Below are 19,332 nucleotides of genomic sequence, written 5' to 3'. Positions count from 1 at the left end.
GTTCCCCTGATTTCTGTTTTTCTGTAAAGTGAAAGTTAAACTTAGAGGCTTTATCAGATTCCATTCTGATTGGATAGGGAAAGGGGAGTACAGGATTACTTCATGGGTGGTTTTGTGTATTTCCATCAGGAAACTCTCTTTTTGAGATGTTAGTTGATGATCTTTGCCGAAGTCCATTATTTTAAATTTAGGGGAGTTTTAAAATTATGATAATGATATCTTCTCATTTAGTCTTCATTTATTGCTGGAATACTTTCTTCCATCATCCTATTTGGTTATCCTGAATTACATTTTGAAAGAGAAAGACAGGATAAGTGCTTTATTCTTTGCTTCTTGTGCCAGTTTTCAAAGTGATGAGTTGATTCTCTAGCATCCTTCAGAGGAAGCAGTGAGCTTTGTTTTGTTATTAGTTTTGTTATATTATGGATTTAAACATATTTTATGTATTTTAATCCAGTACAGTTATTATTCTTATGGATGTTCAGATTGTCCCATCTTTGCCAATGAGAGCTTCTTCCAGTTGGCTCCTGAATCTTTTTGAGAACTCTTCCAATAGTCTTTGAGTTTCTTTTCTTTCTAGTTTAAGTCATTCTAGGCTAATTTTGCATATTTCCTGCACCAGAGTGGGAACAACCTCCAAAGAACCCGGTTCCTTTTTGTGGGAAATTATAATTTAGAAACCACAAGTGGGTATATGGGTGCTCATTGTTACTGGGTTTGTCATTGTTTCTAGGTACATATCATTTCTAATGACCAGATAACTATTCAGCTTGATGAGTATACTATAGTTTACATAACCATTTGCCTATCAGTATTTTCTGTATTTATTTTTTCATTTTTACAAATAATGCTGAGATTAGCATCTTTTTAGATAAGCCTTGTTCACATTCTGATTATTTCAGATATTTATTTATATTTATATATATATATCTTTTAGATATATATCTTCAGATTACTGATTTATACTCTCTTGAGAATAGTGAGCATGCATCTGACTTTACCCTCATTAAGTATTCCTTTTTCATTTTTGTTAATTTGATTAAATAATTTTTATTTCCTATTAGTGATATCAAAAAATGTTAATGAACCTATTGCCATTAGGTTTTCTACTGTGAGGAATTGACTGTTCATGTTCTGAACAAAATTATCTATTGGAATTGTAATGTTTTTCCTTACTTTTAATGAACTCTATTTATTAAGGATATTAACAATTTATCTTACTTGTGATAACTTTTCCAGATTCTTTGCCTTTTAATTTTGTTTATGCTTTTGAGATACAGAAGTTTTAAAAGTTTATTTAGTCATGTTTATCCATACTTTAAAAAATTGATTTATTTGCCTTTTAATTTTGTTTATGTTTTTGACATACAGAGGTTTTTAAAAGTTTAGTCATGTCTATCCATACTTTAAAAAAATGATTTGTTACATTGTTTTTAAGCAGAGAAAGTCCTTTGCACTAATAAATGTTTACTTTTGTTATCGTCTCCCTTGTTTCCTCCACCTTCTCTTCTACCTCATCCTTTTTTTAAAAAAATTAATTAATTAATTAATTTTTGGCTATGTTGGGTGTTTGTTGCTATGCACAGGCTTTTCTCTAGTTGCTGCAAGTGGTGGCTACTCTTCGTTGCGGTGCACGGGCTTCTCATTGCGGTGGCTTCTCTTGTTGTGGAGCACGGGCTCTAGGCGTGTGGGCTTCAGTAGTTGCAGCACGTGGTTCGTTGCGGTGCACGGGCTTCTCATTGCGGTGGCTTCTCTTGTTGTGGAGCACGGCCTCTAGGCGTGTGGGCTTCAGTAGTTGCAGCACGTGGGCTCAGTAGTTGTGGCTTGCAGCTCTAGAGCGCAGGCTCAGTAGTTGTGGCACACGGGTTTAGTTGCTCTGCGGCATGTGGGATCTTCCCATACCAGGGCTTGAACCCGGATTCTTTTTTTTTTTTTTTTTTTTTTGTGGTATGCGGGCCTCCCTCTGCCGCGGCCTCCCCCGTTGCGGAGCACAGGCTCCGGACGCGCAGGCCCAGCGGCCACGGCTCACGGGCCCAGCCGCTCCGCGGCACGCGGGATCCTCCCAGACCGGGGCGCGGACCCGGCTCCCCTGCATCGGCAGGCGGACGCGCAACCACTGCGCCACCAGGGAAGGCCGAACCCGGATTCTTAACCACTGCGCCACCAGGGAAGCCCATCTTCCTCCTAATTCTTTTTAACTTTTAACTCTCTCTTTTTTTTAATTTCTAACTCTCCTGTTGATCTAAAATGAAGTGAAGATCAGACTTCGGTGCCCTCTTTATCTTCTATTCTCACACTTAAACTAGTTGTCCTTCCTTTCCTCCCAACGACTTAAGATGTTATATTTGTCATATATTAATTTCTTATTTATATACTCTTCTTGGACTATATTTTTCCACTGATCAACTGCTAGACTGCACTTAGTTTAATTACTTATTTTAATATCCACTAAGAAATAGTATCTTTCACTTTAGAAAGATTTCTTCGCTAATCTTACCTATTTTTTTCTTCCCTATGAACTTTACAATCATTATCAAGTTTCAAAAAAAAAAAGAAATCCCCATGGGGATTCTTATTGCAATTACCTAAAACCTGTAAATTAAAGAATGATAGTTTTTACATGTTTCAGTCTCCTTATTTAGCTTTTAGAGGGATTTGTAATTTCCTTCACTGTAGCTCTTTCACAGTTTTCATAAAATTTTTCCTTTGGTATTATGTTACTTAATGCATCTTTTTTCTTCAGAGTTTTTGAACTAGTTATTGCTGATATATAAGAAAAAGACCATTGATTAAAAAAAATTTGTGTCGTATCTAGCTACTCAATTATTTTATTGAATCTGAGAGTTTTAACCTGGTTTTCCTGACTTTCCTAGGTCTAGTATCATTTTCAAAAGAAAATTTTAGTTTAGGTTGACACCATTTAAAATGTTCAATATTAAGTTAAGATAAAAATAACCCAATTATACATTTAAAAATAACTTCACATTTTATTGCAGCCATTTCTTCCTTTGTCTGATAGTGGAGTTATATATGATTCTGATGAAAGCATTCATAGTGATGAAGAAGAAGATGATGCTTTTTTTTCAGATACACAGATACAGGAACACCAAGACCCTAACTCCTATAGGTAAATAAAGCTTTCCTCTTTTCTTTTTGTCTTCTCTTTTGTAGAAGTTCCTGATGTTACTAGTTTTAAGCAACATTACTATCATGAATTTATACAAGAACTGACCTATGTTTTCAGGTTAGGAACTCTGTACCTTTGAGGTACATTGCTAGAGAGTAGAGTATTTCACATCCAGTTTCAAACAATAGCTGGCACAAACATTTTTAGTGAGAAAAAATACATAATTTATTGATATGCTATTAAATTCCATGTAGCTGTGTGGTAAATCTCTTTCCATGAGGTATTTCAGATGGTGCAAGTGTAATACATTGTTGCATATCTTTTATTTTCAGAGACTACAAAGGTACTCTTTTTTAATAGTAAGTTGTTAGAAAAAAACAGCTTTTTTTCTGGGTTGGAGATTGGGCCAAACAGTTGACAGGGATCAGTACTATAGTCTCATGATTTTATTTTTCAGTTAAGGAGATTTTTTTTTTTTCCCTTTGAACAGCTGGGCTCTTCTACATTTGACAATGGTTAAGCTAGTACTTCACAATGTCAAGAATTTCTTTCCCATTGCTGGACTGGAATTCTCTGGTAAGTTTGGAATTTGAAAATTAATGTTATTAAATACAACAAATTATCATCAAGTTTCTCTTTACAAAATCCATATAAAAGAACATTTGGTACTAAAAAAATAACAGCATTGGAGATGTTATGAGGTCTTATTTATCTTAGGCTCCAGTCTGTGGTTTTAATTCATATGGCAAGAATCACTGACTACCTAGAAGGTTGGAAGAAAAACCAGGAAACCAGCGTGGAGAAGCCAAACATTTTCTTAGCTCATTTTAGAAAGCTGGTCTTCTGTTTTGTTCAAAGCATTAAATATCAAAATGGTGTTAGATTAACATTTTCAGATTTATTTGTATTTTCAGAAGTTTTGGCTCTAAGAATTTGGATCTTGTAAATATGTGGTGATGGTCAACATTTTTAATCAAAGTAAAATAATCATATTCTATTACATTTTAGAGTTGCCTGTAACATCACCATTAGGTATTGCTGTGATTAAAAACTTGGAGAATTGGGAGCAGATCTTGCAAGAGAAAATGGATCAATTTGAAGGTCCTCCCCCCAACTATGTCAACACATATCCAACTGACCTTTCAGTAGGAGCTGGACCAGCTATTCTTCGAAATAAAGCAATGCTAGAACCTGAAAATACTCCATTCAAGTAAGAATTCTCTTACAATGGTAATGAGAGTGTAGCTTGGTTTAACCGTTTTTGGAAGTCAGTTTGGCAAAATAATATGCCAGTAGCCTTCAAAACACTCATAACTTTGAATTTGCAATCCTATTTCTAGCAGTATATGCCAAGGAAAATATCACAAATCTGGATAAAAAATTATTTTTCCTATATTACCTGTACTTCAATAGACATACTAATTTTATAATCAGGACAAAACCTTTATATTTGTCATCATTTTAGGAACTCTTAACAGAAATGTTTTGGGATAACAATCTACATATTCAAACAAGGTGCTGCTGACCTTTTGTCAGTAATTTAATAGAAAACACATTAAGGTTTTTATTGACGTTTTGATCTTCTATCTGTCCATCTAGGTCCCTTTTGATAAGCAGCATGCTTTTTTTGAGGCAGCCAGCCATGATTTAGAGTATTGCTCATAAGCTTGAAAGAGCAAGGCTTTCTAGCTTGTTAGGCTGTTAAAAATGAAATGTGGGACTTTATATTCATTTATATTCATTGGTGATATGCTGTAACCAACAGAACCAACCTAAAGTATAATTTAAAAAGAGAATAATAAGAGATTCAATTGACTCTCAGCTCAACCTGTCCATTTAGAGAATCTGTAATTAGAGAATTAATTGCTAGATGAAGGAATGATTTGTAGAACTAAAAATTAAAAGTGAAATAAATTATAAATTATAAAATTTTGTTGAGCTTAATGCTGTATCTTCTTTGCAATAATGGAGGTTTTAAAAAAATTATCTGCAAATAATGAAACATTTTCTATAGACTAAAATATAGACTAAAATAGTGTGATATATTGATTTTTTTTTTTTTTTTTTTAACTAGATCCCGGGATTCTTCTGCGCTTCCAGTCAAACGACTTTGGCATTTCCTTGTTAAACAAGAAGTACTTCAACAGACATTTATTAGATATATTTTCACTAAGAAAAGAAAGCAGAGTGAGGTATTTTAGAAAAAAATATTCTCTCTTGTAATTTTCGTTTGTTTTCTTTAACATTTCTAATGAAGCCAGCTTGATTTATTTGAAATTTACTTTTGGTTGGAACTTATTATCTTTCATACATCATAGGTAATAGTTTATCAAACTACAGAGAGGGCTTCCCTGGTGGCACAGTGGTTGGGAGTCCTCCTGCCGATGCGGGGGAGGCGGGTGCGTGCCGCAGCTGGGCCCGTGGGCCGTGGCCGCTGAGCCTGCGCGTCCGGAGCCTTTGCTCCGCGGCGGGAGAGGCCGTGGCAATGAGGGGCCCAAGTACTGCAAAAAAAAAAAAAAAAAAAAAAAATATATATATATATATATATATATATATATAAAACTACAGAGAATTTTTTTTAAAGATAAAAACGTACAATTTTTATTTCATAACAATGAAACAACATAGGTCCTTCGATAAATCCTGTATAATCAGGTGAAAGTGGTTATGTCCTTTATAATATTTGCCATTGGGCCTTTACATGTAATAAACATTGCGAGGGATGGTTTGGGGAATTTAGTATATAAATGAGTATACTCTATGTTATGATTCTCTGAATATCATTTAATTGAAAATACAGCATAACCCTTTAAAAGCGTTTTTATTTATTTAGCATTTAGAAATGAACAGCATAAACTGTAGAATAATTTTGTGAGAGAGATTAAATACAGAAACACCAAATATGAGATGAAGGAAGATTGATTGCATTTACAAAGTGAGGCAGAGATTCTACATTGCATCGTGATTTTTAAGCTAAACATAAGTTAATAATGTAATGCCATACAGGGTTCAAGAAGAATCATGAATTTGAGAGAGTGACACTTTAGAACTCAAAACGATCTCTTCATTATAAAATGAGGGGTACACAGATGTTTTATATATAAGCATTTCAGTCCATTTGGCTGTTTAATGAGGTAATGAGCAGTTTGGAGAGTAGTGTTCAGAGTAGAGTGTCAGATGTGATTAAAGATTTGGCAACAAAAACTATGAGAAAAGAAAAATGAATTATATTTCACTTAGAAAAGTGAAAACCGAGAGGGACAGTCTACGTGGCTCAATTTCCCAAGGTAGCATATAGAACTGCTTCTCAAATGTTCTCCATACCTAGGGCAGCAGAACCGACCAGATTTGTTCTTTTCTTTCCACTACTCACCCACTTACCTGGATGGTCATTGTGGGCAGCCCTGTGAACAGTCATTTATTTTTTCTGTAGATTTAAAAATTATGTACTTAAGTGAGGAATTAGAGGAATGAACTGTAGAGATTCTTTTGTGTCTTATAAGCTTATTTGATAACAAAAGACCCCAATGGTATTGAAATGATTGATGTAGGGTTTTGTCAGGGGAATCAGAGCCAAATTCGTTTCCTCTTTCATTTAATCCATTGTTTACTGCATTTCCTATAGTGATACTGAGTTCTATAAAATAAGATATAGAAATCTAAGAAATAGATTTAAGATAAAAGATTCTTGCTCACTTAGGGCTCTATTATTCACAGAGAGTTCATTGAAGGATCGATTTGCTGAGTTGTTCTTCAGATTATTAAACACAGTGATATGCTTTAATTATTCATAAGGTTTCTAGCAGTTTTGTTTCTTTGGATTGTCAGAGCCTCAGAGTGCTATGGAAAGACTGGGTCTAGGTTGCTGGGACCCTCAGACTCTTGTCTTGCTCTTGAGGATCTGTTGTCTACTTTCTCGTTTCCCTCTTCCTTAACCAAGTTTCTCCCCGATTCTGCCCCTTACCTTCCCTTCTTTATGCCCCTCCATTTCTGTGCTCTTGGGATCAGCAGCCCAAGCTGTGTGTTCTTTTCTATTTTTCTACCAGAAGAGGCTCTCCATGTACAGGGAGGTGGGACAGAGATAAATTGAACATTTCTTAAAATGCTGTGTAAGCGTTGGTTGGCTCCAGTAAGGGAAGTACATGGCTGGGAGTTTGGATGGAAGAATTTTTATCATGTACCCTTTTGTACCTTTGAATTTTAAATTATTGAATGAAATTAATATCTTGTTGCATGCAGTCCAATAGAACTTTCTGTTGATAATGGAAATTTATGTTTGTTCTGTACAGTATAGTAGTCACCAGCCACATGTGGTTATTGAGCACTTGAAGTGGGCTAATGTGACTGAGGAACTGAATTTTTTATTTTGTTTAATTTAAATTTAAAGCCATATGTGTTTAGTGGCTACTGTATTGAATAGCACATATCTGCTGAAAAATGGTTTTCATTTATGAAAAAAATTATGAAAACAATGTGAAAGCTCTTGAGGCAAAGTAAACTTGGTCACTTAGTTCAGAAATATGCAGAATTTATTAAAACTACCCATCTAATAAGAGTGTTTTATCTTTTTAGATTGTTAAATAGGATATTGGTGGTCAATAAATTTGGTAAATTCAGTGAATTGATCAATTAGCAAAACTGGCAAAATAATCCTAAGAATGCTAAAATTGGTTAATTTTTAAAAATTAATAAAAATAAAATTCTGAGAAATGCTAAAATTTTAGGTATATTCAGAAGAAGGTATTTTTACTCACTGAGTATGTTAGAGAAGACTATTCCACAAAACAACTTTTTGTGAAATGGATAAATGTGGCAAACTCAGCCACTTGATTAAAGGCAAATAGGTTCTTCTGCAGTTTGGCTTTTGCTGAGTTGGCCCTTGCACACGTGTACCATTCCTTCAGTTGCACAAGGCGTGGAGAATTGGGTCCTGTTGGCTGAAAGAGAAGCAGCCACTTCAGGAAGCATTGGTAGGCATATATCACTCTGATCAAACCTTCAGAGGTTTCCACAGCACAGCAGAAATATTATTTCTGATTATAGCCATTCCTAATGGCCCTGTCATCAACCGGGAGCAAGTTATTTGTGTGATTTCTTTCCCATGCCTCATCTCATCAAACATTTATTTATAAGGAGAAAATCATAAGATTATGTATAGTGTAATGGTTGATGTGAATTTTAATCCTTGACTGTCTCTTCATGGATATATTCCTTATGAGTAAGAGTGAAATAATTATCAGTACTTTTAATCTGTGTTTAGAAAAAAAGTTTTTATTTATTTGAAATAAATCCCTATAGGTTAGGAATCTATGTAGTAGAGGATGCATCTGCTTGTACAAGTAGGTTTTATTTTTAGAGACTACAGTTTAAGTTAGAACCTCCAAGTCACATAACTGACATACAAATAATGAATTTTTATTTTGAAATTGCTTTTATATATATGTAATACATTAATTTTGCCTGTTTTGCTTTGTGTTGTTTTTTCTGATGACATCACATTTTACTCAGCTTAATTTTTTTCTTGATGTGCTTTTAAATTCATTTTAAAGCTTGCAAATTCATTTTTACCATCTTTAAGTGATGGAGCAACCATTTCAGTTTGAAAACTTTCATTTTTTTAATAATTCCGTTTCATGCATGTGTTTTGTGTTTGTGATGGTGTGGTGTTTAGTCTATAGAAGAACATGTGGAGCAGGTCAAACAAAACTGCATAGCAGAAGATTGCCACATCAAGGTAGTATTCCACGCTCTCGAATTTAGTTCATTCTTTAAAATTCAAAGAGCTAACCCCTCATCTCTGATACTAACCATGATCTGCCCAGCTGGCTAACCAGTCAGAGTGCTCACTGCTCCCACACACCTCACTGGCACAGGGTAGGAGATGCTCCACTGTGTCCAGCTTGATCTTTCTTACCATTGGTTCTTCTCTTTCTTGCTTCCTTTTCTATCTTCAGTTCTGTCCCTTTTCCTCATCTGTTTTTAAACATGATTGTTTTATCTTGCCTCTTTCTTGATTCTGCCTCTTCTTTTCTCCCCATCACCTTCAACTCTAAGTATTACACCTTCCTCTCATCAATCTCCTTCATTACTTCTTTCTCTTTTTTAATTAAAAAATATTTATTTATTTATGGCTGCATTGGGTCTTAGTTGCTGCATGCGGGCTTTCTCTAGTCGTGGTGCGCAGGCTTCTCATCGTGGTGGCTTCTCTTGTTGCGGAGCACGGGCTCTAGGCACGCAGGCTTCAGTAGTTGTGGCTTGCGGGCTCTAGAGCACAGGCTTAGTAGTTGTGGCACACGGGCTTAGTTGCTCTACGGCATGTGGGATCTTCCCGGACCGGGGCATGAACCCATGTCCCCTGCATTGGCAGGTGGATTCTTAACCACTGCGCCACCAGGGAAGCCCTCCTTCATTACTTTCTAACTGTTCTTGTATCCAACTTCTTATTCCTATCTCATCACCCTTATTTAAAAATATTTCACTTCTTATGTGACTCCTTTGTCTTTCTGATTGTGTCTTTTTCTCTCACATTCTTACTACTGTATCTTTGTGCACTTTTGGAAGAGATGAGAGACATTACTGTTATAAATAATAATGAAAATTATGTTAGCTATCTTTTGTGACAGTTACTCAGTATCCTGTAATCACAATGGAAAATTTTGTAATTGGGGTGATTACAGGGCATCAGAGAATCTAAGCTAATTCCACAGCTAATTTTCAACACACTAAAATTACTGGTACCTTTTTTCTTGCTGCTGCTGCTACTGCTACATTTTCGTCTTGTCCTTCTTTTAAGTTTTGTGGGATGTACATATATCTGTATGGAGCTGTGCTGCAACAACTAAAACTGCTGACAAATGTCTTGTAGGTTGAAGCAGATCTGGGCTATCCAGGAGGAAAGGCAAAAATCATTCATAAGGAGTCAGATATGATCATGGCATTTTCTGTTAATAAGGTAAAATCTTTAGTCATTATAAAGAATGTAGTACTTTGTTTTAGTGAAATTGCTTAAATTATTGACTTTGTGTTTGCTTTACAGGCAAACTGTAATGAAATTGTTTTGGCTTCAACGCATGATGTACAAGAACTCGATATTACTTCTCTACTGGCCTGTCAGTCATACATATGGATTGGAGAAGAATATGACAGAGAATCCAAAAGGTTTGCTTGCCTTATGTAATCAATTTTAAATGTAGTTTTCTTCAAAAAGAACCTGTTAAGTGGTTATGCACTTGATTTCAGTTGTCTTGAAAACTATGTATTTCTTTGGTAAGGAGACAAACATAATTGGTTTAGCTGCCAATAAAGGGCTCTGCTTACATCAGCGTACAGACTACTCCTACTTCTTCCATTAGACCCTGAATTATTCATAGTATTTGAGTCAGAATAATCCCCAACACCAGAGCCTAATGCTAACAACTGCCACTTTGACATTTAACCCCAAAGAAATGTCAGAAATTATACAATATTCAGTAAATTCAGCTGATCTGGATAATTACCATACAAAGCAGAATACACCAATATATTAATTAGACTGATTGATGAGTCACATTTACTGAGTAATTTTCAGTGTTTCTTCTTGATTATCTCTCTATAAGCATACCTTTTTTTCAGATAAAAATGTAGCCAACTTTACTTTTCAGTAAAACTATGGACACTGCACCAAGAGTGCAGCAATGCTTTCCTATTTGGGGGTTTCTCCTCTATGTTTTCTCTCCCTCTTGCTTTTCTCCAGACTCTCGGAAATTTTATGTACTGGGAGTGGTGCCATGATAGCCTCTTTCATTTCTGCTTCTATCTCATTAGTATATAATACAACTAGGTTTCAGTCATACTTCAGAGTAGATGTAAACATGTAATATGATACGGCCCATCATAAAAATTACTTTAACATTTAATGTGATAATTAGTACCTAAGTTTAAGAAAACTTTTAACTCAAATTTCTTTAAAATGTTTGAATTTTATAAATGGGATCTCTGTACTTGAAGAGAACATACAGTCTTCTTCTATACAGTATAAAAAGAAAATCTGTGTTAAATACTTCAAAACAAACATTTGTTCTAATTTGTGCAGCAATAAAATTCTCCCAAACATTAGACTAAACTTATATTTTGCCTAAGGGGAAAAACTTAACCAGTACTAAAATTGGTGATGATTAGGACTTGTACCTACATTTTTATTATGGATATTGATACTTTTTTTTTTAAATAAAGACTGTCCTTCAGATAGATAAAAAGCTCTGTAATTGGAATTTGTGTTGAGAAAATGGAACTGTCACAGTAACACATGAATGTTTTCTGCAGTTCAGATGATATTGATTATCGTGGTTCCACTACAACTCTTTATCAACCCAGTGCAACATCCCATTCAGCAAGTCAGGTGCATCCATCTTCATCTCTGCCGTGGCTGGGCAGTGGACAGACTAGCATTGGAGCTAGTGTGGTATGTTATTTACTATTAGGTATGGTTTCTGGATATGGACTCGCTCAAAAATAGGTTGAAATCACTTTGACATAGGAATGATGCTGAAGATCAGAGGCAGTGACCAGTTAGTACACCATAATAATGATAGCTAGCATGCTGTGAGTTTCTTTATGTCAGGTGCATGCTTTTTCTTATAACAACCCTAAGTGGTTTTCATTTTATAGATGAGCAAACTGAGAGGCACAAAGTGGTCAAGGAGAGATAGAGAGGAATTCATGTCTACTCTAAGTGTTTGAAAAATGCCAGCAATAACATTGTTGTTAGCCACTGTAGTTAAAGGGTGTCATTCTCATGTTCTGCTCTGAAGAATCTGGAGATACTCCTGATTGTCCTCAGGGAGGGGCACTTGGAGGAGAGTTCCCTTTACCACTAGATGAAGCAGCTTGGTATCCTCACAGTCCACACAGACCAGGGCACGCCAGTAAGTGGTTATGCTTTCCCAGCCTGTTCAGACAAGTGTCATATATTTAGTGGGTCAGAAAATCCACAACAGGGTTTATTTTAGTAATAATCCAGTGTAAGAGAATAACCGTTATCAGAATTAGAGTTGGCCTGAATCATATCCTTCCTCATTTCTTCTGTGATGCAAAAGAAATTCATTTTTATCTTCTTTTAAAGCTTATGAAAAGGAATCTACATAATGTTAAGAGAATGACCTCACACCCAGTCCATCAATACTGTAAGTATTTTATTTATGATCAAAGGACTGCAAGTGATCTCTATTATTTTGAAGTTGGCTTATAGAATGGGAAATGTTGGAACTCTTTCTTCAGCTTTGTTTCTTATTTTTTGCTTTTCCTTTTGCATGTCAGATCTTACAGGTGCTCAGGATGGCAGTGTACGAATGTTTGAATGGACAAGACCTCAGCAGCTTGTCTGTTTCCGCCAAGCTGGCAATGCAAGAGTTACCAGATTATATTTCAATTCACAAGGCAACAAGGTTAGTTCCTAGGGGTTACTGCTAAACTTGTCTGAAAAGAATTGCAGATATTTATGAGTAAAGAGCTAGTAAAACTACACTTAAAAACAAATGCAGTCACTCTGGATTTAAGTTGAGCAGGCAGTTTGATGGTGTCTGTTTATATAGCCCCTTGGCTCTCAATAAAAGCATAAATCCACAGAATTTTGTGTGGATTAATTAATCATCTACTTACAGATACTAAATATTCTGTGAGGGTAAAGAATTCTGTTTCTGTTGAGTGTGTTGATGGTGCCTGTGTGCAGAGTCAGGCACCTAAGAGAAACCTTCCAGTTTCTTACTAAGTTCTGCTACAGAGGTTTGGAGGAAAACAGTGAAATAGGCATGGAAAAGCATTTACAAGGTGGCAGGATATTTACAGTACTTGGACTTTCTTGAGAACTACAGCAGCAGGAGCATAGGTATAGGCAGAATGTTGGTTAAGTGGGGACTGACTGACTCTCCATTTCATAAATGATTTTACCTTCGATATGGCTACTCATAAGCTGTGTTTAATATTTACGCCATTCTTACAGTGTGGTGTCGCAGACGGAGAGGGTTTTCTGAGTATCTGGCAAGTAAACCAAACTGCATCAAATCCCAAACCTTACATGGTAAGTATCACTCAGCACTCGCAGAGCGCATACGGAGGCCACTTTTTGAAGTGTTTGTTTCAGACAGCGAATCCCATTGGTGGATCTGTTGGGAAAGGGACCACTCTGTCCAGCAGCCATGGCCCAGCACCATCATTGCCCTAGTTTTAGACTGAAATGACTAAAACGCAAAAAACTTGCTTTTCACAGCTTGAAGGGTGACCATTATATTTGAAATTTTTAGGGGCCTTCTGTGTGGTCTTATTCAGGATACATTTTTATTACACTTTTACCTGTTTTGAAATCTCTGACTTCTTAGTGATAGAGTTTTATAGTGATTCATTTTATGTACTGTATTAAGAACCAGACAAGTTCCATGTATGCCAGTTTGCTCTGCAATGTTTCTTATTAGATTATAAAATAACCAATCCCAATAGGCCACTTCATCTATTAATCCAAATCATGTTAGAACACGTGGTGATGCAGACAAGCATGTCTGTACTTGGAGGGTCGGGGCATGGTGAGGCTGGAAGGTTAAGTTCATGTACTTGGTGTTTTATTCCTTTGTTACATAATCTAAAAAACATAACCTTTAATTCCATGTTTCTTCCAGCTCTTCCAGTTTTAAAAAATTATTGGGTATTAGCCAAGTAACATGCAGATGACAGCTAATCCTCTTATCACTTATTCTTTATTCTAGATTTTTAAAAGTGTTCTTAGCTCATGCATGTAGTATATGATTAGCAGAGCTGTGTGTGTGTACTGTACCACATTTTACTGGATTTTGAGATAACATCAGCTGCACTTTGTTCCCATAGAGTTGGCAGTGCCACAGTAAAGCCACAAGTGACTTTGCATTTGTTACCTCTTCAAGTCTAGTTGCCACATCTGGACAGTCCAATGACAATAGGTAGGTTGACAGAGATGCAAAAAAGAAATAAGCGTATTTTAGGCAGAAAGGTATTCTTGCTAGAAAGTATGGATTTCTATTTAGTCAGGTTTTTCCACCTCAGGAATACAAAAACTTTGTTACATAATTCTTCAAGTAGTTTTCCTTACCAAAAAGAGAAAGACCAAAATTACTCCTAATGTAATCTACTAAAAAGTATGTGGAATTTTTATGTTAAAGCTATTTTTTTAATTGCTGTTAATACTGTCAAGTTTTTGAGGCTCTGTAGCCATCATTTTCAGCATTTTCTTTGCCTCAGATTGTTTTCATTGGCAACATGTGCCCATGAATAACACCTCTCATTTCCCTGCAGTGTTTACCCCCAAGGATATAGAAGCATCTCTTCTACTCAGGAAATCATGTCTCATTTTCCGTGGAGTGATCATGGAAAAGAGATAGGGCCGGGGGATGAGATGGAGCAGAGTCAGGTGGGACCATGTGAGACAGACCCTGTAGTTTGAAAAGGATAAACTCTTGGAAGAGATATATCCCCAGTCCCAACCTCTACCCTCATCCTAGTTGAGAATCACTGCTTTATAAATGTGAGTGAACAAAACAACTTAAGATTCAATAAGTAGAAATATTTGATGTAAAGACGCAGTTTATCCCGTTGATGACTTAGAACAATTTGTTTATATGTATTTTTGTTATTGTTTCTTTATTAGAAATGTATGCCTCTGGGACACATTGATATCACCCGGAAACAGCCTCATTCATGGTAAGTGAGCTAAGTCTTTGATTTTCAGTACACTGTGGAAGAATGCTTTCCTGGTTTTATTTTAACCAGTAAATCCAATGCATGTTTATTCACGGGTTAAAAATGGAGAAATGTGTAGAGTGAATAAAATTCTAAAAGTTAACTAGAATATCTGGCTACCTTGCTGAGGTAAATATGTATAGTCACAGAAACCCAGCTAGCCTAGAATAATCTTTATGTTGTATTTCATTCAGAAAATATGGTATGGAGAGCGCCACTACTAACAAGGCTGCTGAAGAAATCAGTTGCAAAGTATTCCTTGAGCTCAACAGAAATGAGGTCATATTTCAGAGAATTAAATCTGACCGTAAACTAAAAGTCAGCCTTATGATTAGAAATCTGAATAATGCCGTTTAAACATTATTCCTTTTAAGACAGTGTTTTTCACATCACTGTCCTAAAGATCACTCTTTCACATAATGCCACCAAGAGTGCTCAAAGCTCTAGTAAGTTTGGGTTAAACATAGCTAGGTGGACTTTGTTAAAAAAAAAACCAAAAAGATTTGAGTCTTTTACTATGCTGACGTGTATTTTGAAAGGTGTAGTTATTTCCCAGTTTTGATTGCAAAATTCTTTGTTTTTGGCAAATAATTATTAACATCTCTTAAAAATTTGCCACATATTAGTTTAAGGCATTAATCACATTAGAATGCAGAGTCCTGGGAAGGTTGTTAATCATATTAGAATGCAGAGAGTCCTGGGAAGGTTAACTTCTTAACTGGGGGCTGGTAATTTTCACACTAGTGTAGTTTCAATTACTTAGCTGAGAAGGACTTTTAAAAAATATATATTTTATTGAAGTATAGTTGATTTACATGTTGTGTTAATTTCTGCTTTATAGCAAAGTGATTCAGTTATACATATATTCTTTTTCATATTCTTTTCCATTATGGTTTATCTCAGGATATTAAATATAGTTCCCTGTGCTATAGAGAAGAACTTTTGATGAGGTTTTATGTATGGGCAGGAACTGGGAAAGGGTAAATACTTGTTATTGGTGGCTATTAATGAAGACTAGAGTATCATTGAGAAGCTTGTTCTGCTCTGCACTTTTGCTTCTACATTCTTATGAGACAGTATAACTTAGTTTGGGCATAAAGTTTAAACCTCCTGTGTATATGGGTGTGTGTTTTCATACTGAGATTATGTATAAGATGTTTTTTCTGTCATTGCTTGCCATCTTTTTTAATACTTTGATCATGATTATAGAAATTAGAAGGGAAAATGTGACAGTAATTTCTGTATTACTTAAATGTGCATTTAAATATTACCAGAAGTGCTAAGGTAGACATCATTTGGGAAAGGCCCTTGATGTTTTTCTTCAGGTTTCACGTGCCATGATCATGGTGCCACGGTACTTCAGTATGCGCCAAAACAGCAACTCCTAATATCTGGAGGCAGGAAAGGCTACATCTGCATTTTTGACATCAGGCAGAGACAGCTAATTCACACATTCCAGGCACATGACTCTGCAATTAAGGCGCTGGCTCTCGATCCCTGTGAGGAATATTTTACTACAGGTTCAGCAGAAGGTAACATAAAGGTGAGTCAGTACAAGAGGTTGGAATGTCCTAAATATTATCTTTACCTGCTGTCAAGATTGATTGGGGAGGGGGAACCAAACCAAAAAACTCACCACCCTCTTCGTGCAAATATTGCTTCCTCCCTTACTTCTGTGGGGTTCTTTCTAAATTGTTAGGATCTAGAAACCCAGATAATCAATCTCAGTATACTCTCAGGTCATTAAAAAGCTTTAAAGAACTCTGTTTGAATAAGTGTTTGAGTTTAATTAATGCATTGATTTTTTTGATGACATGAGTTTGGTTTCTCACATCATCCCCCTCCCCTCTTCCCACCTCTGCCTCCAGTACCTGACTCTGTTTTGTACAGTTGAGGTGTCCAGAGAAGCGAGGTGGTACTGTTCTTTTATATTGTCCCAGGGCCTAACAGCGTTAGGAATGTATTTAACTGAATTAACTGAAATATTTAGTTGAATTAGAGATGGGGTATATACGGTTAATATGAAACAAGAGGATGTGAAGAGAGGAATTTGAAAGAAGGTACAGGGAAGTGTGAGGATGGTAAATGAGCCCTGTGAATGGTATTATTTCCAATTAGGTAGACTGTTAGGAAAGAGGTAGTGGACAGGAAAGCTGGGCTTTAATGAGATCAGTTGGGCTGGGAGAACAGAGGTGAAGTCCATGTTTTTAAAAGTTTTTCATCTCTTTCTCTCTTTTTTAAATGACTTACACTTTATGTTTTCACTTTTTCTTTAAACTAGGTTTGGAGGTTGACAGGCCATGGCCTACTTCATTCATTTAAAAATGAACATGCTAAACAGTCCATATTCAGAAACCTTGGGGCTGGAGTCATGCAGATCGACATCACCCAGGGCAACCGGATCTTCTCCTGTGGGGCAGATGGGACGCTGAAAACGAGGGTTTTGCCCAGTGCTTTTAACATCCCTCATAGCTTTCTTGACATTCTATAGACTTAAAGATTGGGGCTTTATTTTTATAAACATTTCAATTAAAAAACACACTGCAGAAATTATTAGGCATTTCTGCTTTCCAAGAAGTTGTTAACCCATTGGAAACAATACAGAGAATCTCTGTGTAGAATTTGAATCTTATCCAAGCTGAGTTTTAGGCTGAGTTTTGCATATATGGGCTGGTAGAATGACTGTGCATGTGTACTTTTTATCATGCTGACATACTTAAATAAAACAAAACCTAGTATTGTATGAAGGGTAGCTATTCTTTACAGCATTTAGCAAACCTGATTCAGAAAACATTTGAGGTTAGAAGTTAGCATATAAGTAAGTTAGTTATAATAATGAGAAGGACCTTTACACCAAATCAAGGAAGAAAATGTTGCTGTTTCAGGTTTTTCTTACCACTGACTGAAGCATGCCTGCCGTCTCCTTTAGTGAATGAAGAATAGTCATAAGGAGTTAGAAGCTCCAGGACACCAGAAACACACCGTAAGCAGCGTGTAAGCACACTTTGGAGTAGCGCACAGTGACTAGTTCTCTGCTGTGAGAGGTCATTCCCATTCTTTCCTGCTGAATATTTTTCCTGTTAGCGTTTATACTGATCTAGTACTGTAATTTGCAAATGAGTGCAAATTTAAATGCAATGTTTTCCTCACAATTTGCACATTCACGTTTTTTGGACTGCTAGTTTTTCTATTTAAATATTTGCCTTCACGTTAGGAATGTAATACGTGGACATGACATATTGGTAGTTAACCAAAACATACCAAGTTAGTACTTCTTTTTTAGTCAAGTTTAGTACTTTTTCTTTTCATGTATTCAAGGTTAAAACACCCACAAAATTTTAAGGCTATGTTGAAACTACACCAGTAGAGCATTTCATATCATAATTAAAATGAATGTTATAGGCTTTTTGTGGCCAGTTAATAGTTGATGAGATTGGTGATATTATTTATTACCACAGCCTATTGTATAAACTATGCAGAGTTAAATATTATTTGCTTGAAAAATATTAGCCAGGCTTCCCTGGTGGTGCAGTGGTTGAGAGTCCGCCTGCCAATGCAAGGGACACAGGTTCGTGCCCCGGTCTGGGAGGATCCCACATGCCGCGGAGCGGCTGGGCCCGTGAGCCATGGCCGCTGAGCCTGCGCGTCCGGAGCCTGTGCTCTGCAGCGGGAGAGGCCACAACAGTGAGAGGCCCGCGTACCACAAAAAAAAAAAAAAAAAAAAATTAGCCAGTGTTGTCATATTTTGATGTACTTCTTGGTTATGACCAAAAATATGTTCTTGAAATACTGAAACCAATGTCTGTGTTTAAATGTTTACCAGCAAATTGTCTCATCACGTTAATGAGAATGTTTAATGCCTGTGCGGTATATAGTAAAATATAATGGCATAAGAGCACCTTTCTCTGAAGGCAGTGTGATGTTTGGGCTGTGAAATACATATGTAAAAGAAAAATAAATGTTATTTGTTAGAGTTTTACCTCAGTTTGGTCTGGCATTCTTTGATAATATTTTTAACAGTTGAGGTAATTTTAACTTTGATAAAATGCTTAACTGTGAGAGAATTCTTAAGGTATTAGGCAGTTCATTCATTTACTCAAATATTTATGAGTCCTTCTATATCAGAAGCCCTTCTAGGAAACGGGATACAGCGGTGACCAGACAGACGGCACGCAATGTTGGGATTTAGTTGGATAAGAACTAACTCCACTGTACCTTCTTGTTTATTGAACTGAGAGTGGATTTTGGCACCCACACTGTGAAGGAGCTGAGCTGGGGATGGTGCTTATGTGGAATGGTGAAGAAAAGAGGAGGGAGGATGCCTGAATACATAGGAACACAAGTTAGACAAAAATTGTAAACATATACAGACACCACAGTTCTGTATACAGTAATCTATATATGTTGCATTCTCTCCATCATTGTATGTATTATACTAAAACTACCAGCTGATTTGGAATCTGCAA

At 36.2% G+C, this 19,332-nt stretch overlaps 1 protein-coding gene across 2 annotated transcripts in view; it reads left to right on the top strand.

Moving 5' to 3' along the window:
* DMXL2 (Dmx like 2) overlaps positions 1-18,759 on the top strand; it is a 188,962-nt gene extending 170,203 nt beyond the window's left edge. For both annotated transcript variants that reach the window (XM_024128767.3, XM_024128766.3), the window contains exons 30-44: positions 2,997-3,127; positions 3,618-3,703; positions 4,136-4,337; positions 5,202-5,319; positions 8,799-8,861; positions 9,993-10,079; positions 10,164-10,285; positions 11,429-11,567; positions 12,228-12,288; positions 12,422-12,549; positions 13,104-13,181; positions 13,979-14,070; positions 14,775-14,827; positions 16,192-16,409; positions 17,148-18,759. In XM_024128767.3, the coding sequence (XP_023984535.1) occupies positions 2,997-3,127; positions 3,618-3,703; positions 4,136-4,337; positions 5,202-5,319; positions 8,799-8,861; positions 9,993-10,079; positions 10,164-10,285; positions 11,429-11,567; positions 12,228-12,288; positions 12,422-12,549; positions 13,104-13,181; positions 13,979-14,070; positions 14,775-14,827; positions 16,192-16,409; positions 17,148-17,357 (1,788 nt within the window). In that variant the 3' untranslated portion in view covers positions 17,358-18,759. The remainder of the gene's footprint in view (positions 1-2,996; positions 3,128-3,617; positions 3,704-4,135; positions 4,338-5,201; positions 5,320-8,798; positions 8,862-9,992; positions 10,080-10,163; positions 10,286-11,428; positions 11,568-12,227; positions 12,289-12,421; positions 12,550-13,103; positions 13,182-13,978; positions 14,071-14,774; positions 14,828-16,191; positions 16,410-17,147) is intronic.
* The last annotated feature ends 573 nt before the right edge of the window (positions 18,760-19,332 follow it).

Source organism: Physeter macrocephalus, chromosome 11 (assembly GCF_002837175.3).
Source record: "Physeter macrocephalus isolate SW-GA chromosome 11, ASM283717v5, whole genome shotgun sequence".
Lineage (NCBI taxonomy): Eukaryota > Metazoa > Chordata > Mammalia > Artiodactyla > Physeteridae > Physeter > Physeter macrocephalus.
The sequence above is the reverse complement of the archived record's forward strand: the minus strand, read 5'-3'. Positions and strand labels throughout refer to the sequence as shown.